Consider the following 9,658-nt stretch of genomic DNA (forward strand, 5'->3'; position numbering starts at 1 on the left):
AAGTTGAAGGTCATTAAATTTTATTAAATGTATATTAGCTTAACTAGTTTTAAAAATAATTGAATTTAAATGCCCCCCATGCTCGTTGACACAAGTGTGGCATCTTAGTAAAAAGTTGTTCATTTCTGCTTTGAGAGTTGCGACAGGAATAGCCGCAATTGTTGCCCGAATGGATTGTTTTAGTTCATCCAAATTTGTTGGCTTTGTTTTATAAGCTTCATGTTTACATAAACCCCACAAGAAAAAGTCAGGTGCAGTAAGGTCAGGCGACCTGGGGGGCCAACGAAATTCGGAGTTTCTTGAAATCAGTTTATTGGGAAATTTTCGTCGCAACTCTGTCATAATAGTCTGGGCTATGTGAGACGTTGCCCCATCTTGTTGAAACCACACAGAGTTGAAAGGAATTCTCTTTCGGCGTAGTTCTGGATAGAAAAATTCTTTCAGCATTTTTAAATAACGGTCTCCAGTAACCGTAACGGTGTGACCATTTTCTTCAAAAAAATAAGGCCCGACAATACAGCGTGAAGAAACCGCACACCACACTGTCACGCGAAGAGGATGCAATTCCGTCTCGTGGAGTATCTGTGGGTTAGAAGTACTCCATATTCGACAATTTTGTTTGTTCACATTGCCGTTTAAATCGAAATGGGCCTTATCAGACATGAAAAGGCAGTTTAACATGTTTTGGTCTTCTTCCACCATTTGCAGGATCTTCTGGCAAAATTCCAAGCGAATCGGCAAGTCTGCTGCATTCAGTTTGTTAACCATTTGAATTTTGTAGGGAAATAAGTCTAAATCTTTGTGCATTATTGTTTGCAAAGACTGTCGGCTGACACCAAGTTGAGCAGATAAGCTTCTTGTTGAAGCCCTTGGATTGCTTTGTATAGCTGCAGCTACAGCAGCGATCGTTTCCTCCGTCCGAACTGGTGGGTTTCGATGATAAGGCCTTCTTGCGACTCTTCCTTGCTCAGCAAAATTATTCACCAGTCTCATTATGGTCCATCTGCTCGGGGGATCGCCGCCAAATATCCGCCTGTACTCTCTCTGTACCAAAACTACGGACTCCAGTGCGTGATAGCGGCGGACTATCCAAATTCTTGTTTGCGTGTCCCAGTTATCCATTTTAATAAATTTTAAAGATCAATCTGCAAATTAAAACAAAAATGGAACAGATAACTTAAAAAGAAAAAAAGTTATTCATTTTTTTTTTGGTAGCGGCTTTCATCAGCCCCCTGTATCTGCAATTCCCCACTAGTGAGCAAAGTTGAATTTGAAATTACTTTAGTATGAATCTACAAATAAGTACTCGAAAAAAGCTCATTTAACATTTGCTCCTTCTCATTGCATTAACATTCTCTGGTAGTAGTAAACTATTCGACCAGTTGGCAACAGCAGGACTTTGCGTTGTTAACGGAATTACACCAGCGAGATATTCAAATAACTCCCAACCTTGTCTTCTTGATTATTTTATAACATGTGATTTGTCACATATTCTTAAATTCGACCAAGCTGACTTTATCTCTGACCATGACTATAATATTTTGTACCTTAGATGTTGTGATGAATCGTCCAAATTTAGGTACCACCTACGAGTATCGTGATTTTAAATCGTTGAATGTTAATTCTCTATATTCAGACATGGGTTCTATAAATTGGAATGAATGTTGGTCTCTTAGTACTGTTGATAATTCACATAATATGTTATAACTTCTACAATTTTTGTCGGTTCAGAGAAACTTAGGCTTAAAATGTAGGTGACAAAATTGTCTTTCAGAAAACCTATCTTATGTCGGTATAAAAAAATTTTTTGTTCCAGAAAAAAGTTAATAAACTTTGATAATTTAGTAAAAAACGTCAATGCCTTTTTTTAACTTTCAACAGCTGTTTTGCGAAAACTACGACTTCCATTGACACGAATTATATATTGCCATGTGTGTCTTTCGAAATTTATGCACTTCAAAGAAATGGCGCGGACTGTTTTCGAGATTGCAGGTAATAACTGCACTATTGCACAAAAAACAGGGTTTTTGGGAATATCGCGAAAACCGTTCTTTGAAAAAAAAAAAAAAAAATCTATTTTAGTTTCAGCTACCTCAAATTAGTCTAAAAAACGCTTTTTGGTTGAGGACCATTTTTGAAACTGAAAATGTGTAAACTAGTGTAATAAACTTGACTTCCTCAACCGTAACCTATCCTCGTTATTTAACATGCATGTTCCGCTTCGTTCCACTCCGTTCTGTAAATGTTTTAAATAGTTTATGTCCTTGGTACAACTCGAAAGTTCGAGCTGCCATTAGAAAGCGCAACAAGTATTATGCTAAGTGGAGAAAAAACTTGACGGATACTTCTTGGCACCGGCACAAGGAAATCCGAAATGAAACCACTGCAATAATACGACAAGCGAAACTTTGGTACAGTTACTCAAAACTTGATCCGTCACTTTCAAAAAGAGAACTGTGGCGCAACCTAAAAAGATTTAAAATGCATGGCAAGAAAAGTCCCGAATGTGAGATTAACCTTGATGAACTTAATGACTACTTTATTAGTGTTGGTAAGAAAAGAAATGGTGCTCCTATTTTAAAAGAGTCCTCATCTTGTGCTACTCTAAAAGAGCAGTTTCAATTTATGACAGTTAGTGAGGTAGATGTGCTGAAAGCTTTGTCCAAAATAGAGTCTAATGCTGTAGGCGATGATGGCATCTCGCTAAAATTCGTCCGTAAAGTCATCCCAGCAGTATGGATAAAGGCTATAGTTTTCCCAATCGCAAAAAAGACAAATGCTATATTATTTATGATGGTGACCATAGACCTATCAGCAGACTGCCCACATTTTCCAAAGTTTGCGAGAACTTGATGGCCACGCAAATTTCATCATTTGCACAGAACAATCGTCTACTCTCTCCACTACAATCTGGCTTCAAACAAAGTCACAGTTGCTCGACGGCAATGGTTAAAATACTGGAGGATATTAGAATTAGTTTTGACAACGGAGACTTGACTCTTGGTCCACTTTTATTCAGTATTTTTGTCAATGATGTGTTTACCGTTTGTCAGTATGTGAATGTCCATGCGTATGCTGTTGATATATAATTGTACCTGTCGAGTCGTATTGATCTTGTTGAAGATTTATGTTTCAAAATAAACAGTGATTCGTCTGCTATTTCTGTATGGGCTGATGAAAGCTCTTTATGCCTGAAGGCGTCAAAGTCATATGTCTTACCTATATGTAATAGTGTTGTGCATGTTGACAATATCCCTAAATTGTGGATAGGTACAAGTTCCCTTACCTTTATGGATAAGGTAAAAAATTTGGGGTTTATTCTTAACGCAAAACTTACCTGTGCTGACCATATAAACAGGGTTGTGGGGAATATTTATGCTACATTGCGTAAGCTGAGAGTCTCTGCAACATTCACGCCAGGGAAAACGAGGCGCAAATTAGTTCTCCAGGTGATTATGCCTCTCATTACCTACTCTGAGGTGGTATACAGCAGACTTGACTCCACATCTTGCCATAAACTTAATGAGGCATTTAATAACGCCATGCGGTATGTAGGTATATGGGATTGGTAGATATGAGCATATCTCTGCCTGGCGATGAAGGTTACTGGGATGTTGCCTTAACAGTTATTTGTCTGCTAGAAATTGCATATTTTTGTGCAAACTTACATTATTCAAGTCTCCTCCATATCTGACAGGGAAGTTGATACCAGTAAGATCTCGCAGACACAACAAATTCATCGTTCAAAAATTGTATTACCTAGCATCATCCAGATTATTTTTCATTAACGCTGTTAAAGTGTGGAACTCATTACCCTACACTGTGAAGGCTGGACTTCAAGGCACAAGTCTATAACTACTTTAAAAGTGGTTGATTGCATTAAATTAGGGCATTAAATTTTTCTCTACATTCTCTAATTACTACTTTTGTTGCTTCTTTTCTTCTTATTAGTATAGTTAAGTTAAATATATTGGATTGATTTCTAAATGAACTGGTGTAAAATTTAGATTAAGAAACTTGTATGTTAAAAATATTCCAGTTGTATGTAATATTGTTGAAGTACTATTAAAAGACCTTAGTCTTACTATGTATATTACTATTTATATAAACAAATAAATAAAAACGGTAAAGCAAGATGGAATTCTATCAAAATTATGGATTTCCTGGCATCATTTTGTGTGCAGACGGGACGCATATAAAAATTATTTCCCCCACTAAGGAAACATTCCTCTACTACAACCGGAAGGGCTACTAGAGGATCAATGCCATAATTGATTTCTCCTTTATTAGCTCCAACAAAGTGGCATACTTCTACCGTGTTGTTACTACTTTACACTTGTGGAAGTTACATAAAAGTACATATACTTCAAAAATTTCTTTTTATTTATAGTTTAGTTAATATAGGACTCACATTTTACATCTTTTGTATTTGTATCCTTTTGAATCCTCTTTTTATTACTCGTTCTAATTTTTATCCGTTAGTCTAACGTCGTCGTAGAAAAATTGTACGAAACTCTAAGATTTGACGTTACGAGTGTATTCGGTGAATGCTACTCTACGAATTTTGAATGTACGTTCGGAGATATTCGAATTGTATGATTACAATATCTTAGTTTCTACGAAAAACAGTCTACGACGGATTCTATGATAGGGCTGAATAAGCCCTTCGGTCGGTTGATGGACTTCCTAAACCAATTGTTCTTCATATACAATGCAGTCATTGTCTTCAACTATTTTCTCTGATTCTACAATGTGCCCTTCATATATTATATATTTACAATATATTATTTCTTAAAAATCTGAACCCTGAGTTTGCTTAGCTTTGTCATTTTCACGATTATTCAACAATCCCACCTCTGGCACCAACTGTTTATTATCCGAATAAAACGTCTCAGAATAATTTCTGAATTCGATCACTGGATTGTCAAATAAAAGTCACAAATTATTGGCAGCACCACTTGCTAGCTTTTGTGAATTACCTTATTACTTTTCGTTTACTCTTTCACACGTTTAACTTACGACTGAATATCCGATGTGCCCGCACCTCTGCTTATATACAAGTGCTTAATAATTATCGTAAGTTCTAGATTTGGCAACTCATATCTTCTGGCGACTTCGTCTCGCTAAGGCGAATTCATGTTTTTCTTTTGGTATCTCATTCGCTCGGTATTGTTGCCAGTCGGTTAGCGAAGTTTCTCGCTTCGTTGCAATATATATGAGAGAACAAAAAATAATGGCTTAGTATCGAAATGTTCAGGACAGAAATTTTTTGTAAGCGACTTGTCGCTACTTTTGTACTTCTTGCTATATCCTTCTGTGCGGCTGCGACTATCGAACATTCAGAAGACATATTTCCATGCATATGTAGCATGCTAATAAAACTCGATTGCATTTATAATGAATATTGTTTAGTAAAAAATCTTGAGCTTAGCTTATAGCACATCCACTTTATTCCACGTCCAAATTAAAAGAGAGCGACAAATGGGCGAACATTAAACAGCAAAAATAAAGAATAGACAATAGCAAAGGAAAACAACAGGGTAATTCAAATGACGTAGTTTAAATAACTTCATAATCTCAGACATCCTCCCCGGTTGAAACGTTGGTTTCAATGTGATCCTCCAAAAGAAGGCATAGCTTCTGCACGGCCCGGGTGCACGAACCATGTGCGGTTGCAAGTGTAACATTTCTGACTGCTCCGTCGGTGCCTGGGTGGAGTTCAGTGACGCGTGCTAGCCTCCAATGTGTAGGTGGTAGATTTTCGTGGCGTATTACCACGATGTCACCCAGTCTTATGTTAGGAACCCGTCGTTGCCACTTTGTCCTCGCCTGTAAAGTTGCCAAATACTCCTCATTCCATCTTTTCCAAAAGAGCTGATGCATCTGCCGTAACCATAGCCAGTGCTTCACTCGGTTGGCAGGAATCTCCGAAACGTCTGGCTCTGGGATAGCTATTATTTGAGATCCTATTAAGAAGTCTGCTGGAGTTAATGAATACTTGCCATCCGGGTCATCGTGCAATGGTGCGAGAATTCAGACAAGCCTCGATGCGAGTCGCCAACGTCTGTAGCTGAAAGTACCAAAGTGCGTACCCACTACGCGTACTAAGTGCCGCTTTGCAGACTTCACAGCTGCTTCCCATAGGCCTCCTTGATGGGGAGCGCTCGGCGTTATAAAATGCCACTCCGTTCATTAAACCAGGCGGCTAAGTCTTCCTTCAGAACGCGGTTAGCTCCAACGAACGCAGTTCCGTTGTCGCTGTACAAGTCCCTGCATGGACCTCGCCGGCTAACAAACCGAGTAAATACGTCCAAAAAAGCCTGTGTGGAGAGATCATCAGCAACCTCAATATGAACAGCCTTCGTCGCCGTACAAACAAAAATCGCCAAGTACGTTTTCACTGTAGTCCGCGATCTTTTGGTTCCAATACGCAAGTTGAACGGGCCACAGTAATCAACACCGGACGCAATGAAGGGTCGAGCTGCCTGAACCCGATGCCGAGGTAGCGAGACCATTTGTTAAAACAGCTCCCCGATTGCGACGACATATGACACATTTGAGGATCAGACTACGTACTGCTACTCTCCCATGAATAATCCAAAAGCGACATCGAAGAGTTTGAAGAGTCAGCTGAGTTCCGCCGTGAAGAGTGTCGATATGTGCCTGTGTAATAAGCAGCCGGTCTAGCCCCGTTGACTTCGGAAGAATGATTGGGTGTCTATGTGCCTCGATTAACGCAGATTTCGAAATGCGGCCTCCAACTCGTAATAGTCCGTGGTTATCTAGATAAGGATTTAACGGGAGTATACTACTAGCAGTTGGTAATGCCGACCCACCCTGTATGCACCTAATGTCTTTCGGAAACGCATTCATTTGATCGATCCTCATAAGCCATTCTAACGCCGTCTCCATCTCCTGGGGGTCAATTGTGGAACGGCGAAAACTCCGACTTCTAGGAAACCACCTCAGTATTAACGCCGTAGTATGTATAAGTTTTTTTAACGAGCTGAATCGATCTGTAAGCGGAATAATTTCCCCGTCTAAACGTCGCGTTGTCAATGTTAAATGAGTGACTGTGACGGCTAAACACTGTACCCTTCTCTCGCTATTCACTACAGCTTCATCGCAATCACGTAGTTTAGGGTGACAGGTGGGATCTATTGTGTCATTCCGTAGCCAACTGGGACCACTCCACCATAAATGGTGGTCGAAAAGTTCTGAAGCAGATATGCCTCTACTAGCGCAATCCGCTGGGTTTTGCGATGAACGTACATAATGCCATTCATCCCTCAAAGTTAACTCTTGTATTCGCCGGACCCTATTTGATACATAGGGTTTAGGCGTCTCAGGCTGCTTTCGCAACCAACAGAGGGTGATAGTCGAGTCTGACCACAAAGATGCTACTTGGTCGACTAATCCTAATGCACTTCGGACGTTTCGAAGAGTCTCAGCTAGTAACTGTGCCGCACATAGCTCTAAGCGAGGTATAGTGGCTCCTCTTAGGGGTGCCACCTTGGTTCGGGCCGTAATTAAAGCTACGTGAACGTCTCCCTGAGAATTCGTTGTTCGAGCGTACACCACGGCAACATATGCCTTTTGCCTGGCATCGCAGAACCCATAAAGCGTGGTAGTCGACCCTTCCTTCATCCCAAGCCAACGAGGTATCCGAAGCATGTTGAGAGCAGTAAGGTCATTGCGAAATGTTTCGCGTAATTCCGTTGTTAGAGCAGTATCCCAATCAATACCTGCGGACCAAAGAGTTTGAATAAATATCTTACCCACCACCACTACGGGTGACAAGAATCCTGTTGGGTCAAACAACTTCGCCACCTCGCTGAGCACACTGCGCTTTGTGTATACACCGTCGGGTTGCTTGAGTTCCACGTTGAACAGCAGGATGTCGTCGACTGGACTCCATCGCAAACCTAGCACAGAGGCAATTGATGCATCAATAGGGCATTCCGTAGGTGATAAGCCCTTCTCTAATGGAATCAATACGGCGGCGTCATTAGAATTCCACTTCCTTAACTTAAAGCCTCCAGCTCTCAGTATGGTGTCGATATTCGTTGCTAAAGTGATAGCACTTTCGACGGTGCTACACAACTGGTGAGAAAATCATCCACGTAGAATGATTAGAGAATGGATTCTCGCGCTTGGATGCCCATATTGCGATTGTGAATCCTGTCGAAGCTGTCGTACGCACACTGATGCATAGCCCTTATCGCCTTATGAGGACTGCATGCCATGCCATACGTGACAGTAGACAGTCGGTAAGTAGTTACTTCCTCTGATGGAGATTCACGCCAAAGTATACGCTGAAAGTCTCTGTCTTGTGGTGCCACGAGAACCTGGCGAAACATCTTCTCCACATCGGCTGTGATCGCGATGGCATAGCGTCGGAAGCGGAGGATAATGTTGATTAACGAATCTTGAATGGGGGATCCAACCAGTTGGATATCGTTAAGCGAAAGCCCGTTGGAGGTAGGAGGGGATGCATTGAACACCACTCTAAATTTTCCCAATACAGCATGGTGGGGAATATAATAGCATCCGGATTGAACAACTGGCTGAACAACTCTTTCCATATGGCCATGGTCATATTCCCTCATAAACGCTATATATTTTGCATGCATGTCCGGATCAGCAGCCAGACGTCGCTCCAAACGCGAGAACTGACGTCGAGCGTTGACGTAAGAGTCGCCTAACGGTTGACCATCTTAACGGAATGGTAATCTCACAACATAGCGTCCGTCGGCCATACGTTGGTGTGTAGTGGCAAAGAACCGCTCGCATTCATCATCCGAGCATTTAGTTGTCACCGGTACTTCTTCGAGCTTCCAAAAATTACAAATGAGATCCTCCAAATAAGACTCGTCTCTAATCTGCGCGCAATAATTGCCAACTGTTGTACTAGAATGGCCCTGAACGGACGCTGGCCCAAATACAACCCAACCAAGTCGGGTAAGCTGTGCGTGAGGTTCATCATACCCTCCATGTATGACATCCCCTTCTACAATCGAACCCCAGACATCAGCACCAAGAAGTACATCAACATGACCCGGAGTACCAAAATATGGGTCTGCCAATTGGAGATTTGCCAAATGTCTCCATTGCCCAATATCGACACTAACCGCTGGTGTAACTGAAGTGATCGAACCAATAACCAATGCATGAATGTCCAGTTCAAATTTAGAAAAAATGCTTTTTATCGTAAATCGGACGCTACCCTTGGTCCTCGAACATGCAACTCCATTAATTCCCTCCACCATAATCTCACACTTGCTCCTATAAAGACCCAAACCATTAGCCAAACATTCCGAGATCAGACTTACTTGAGATCCAGGATCGCATAATACACGAGACACCCGTTGCTTGAGATCCTTGCCGATGACGTGAGCACGTGCTGTAGCTAATAGAACAGTCTGGCTTCCCTTTTCGACGCTAGTCATAATGATGGTGGTGATTGGATATTATGTCTGGCTTAGTCACAGAAGAATCTACCTCGTTGCTTGAAATAGGTTGTTGTGATTTGTGACGGCAAAAAATAGTATGAGGTCTGTGGCCGCACTGGCGAGAGTTACCAGAGGAACAAAGCTTGGATGAATGCCCAGACCGCAAACAGTTAAAGCATAGGTTCGATCGCTTTAAAGCTTCAAAA

General features: G+C 41.2%; 1 protein-coding gene across 1 annotated transcript; it reads right to left on the reverse strand.

The window, feature by feature from the left end:
• Nucleotides 1-8,717: 8,717 nt before the first annotated feature.
• Nucleotides 8,718-9,449, reverse strand: LOC129250745 (uncharacterized). Its single transcript, XM_054890344.1, has one exon. The coding sequence runs from the start codon at nucleotides 9,447-9,449 to the stop codon at nucleotides 8,718-8,720; it is 732 nt and encodes a 243-aa protein (XP_054746319.1).
• Between the last annotated feature and the right edge of the window lie 209 nt (nucleotides 9,450-9,658).

Source organism: Anastrepha obliqua, chromosome 6, assembly GCF_027943255.1.
Source record: "Anastrepha obliqua isolate idAnaObli1 chromosome 6, idAnaObli1_1.0, whole genome shotgun sequence".
In the NCBI taxonomy this organism is placed as follows: domain Eukaryota; kingdom Metazoa; phylum Arthropoda; class Insecta; order Diptera; family Tephritidae; genus Anastrepha; species Anastrepha obliqua.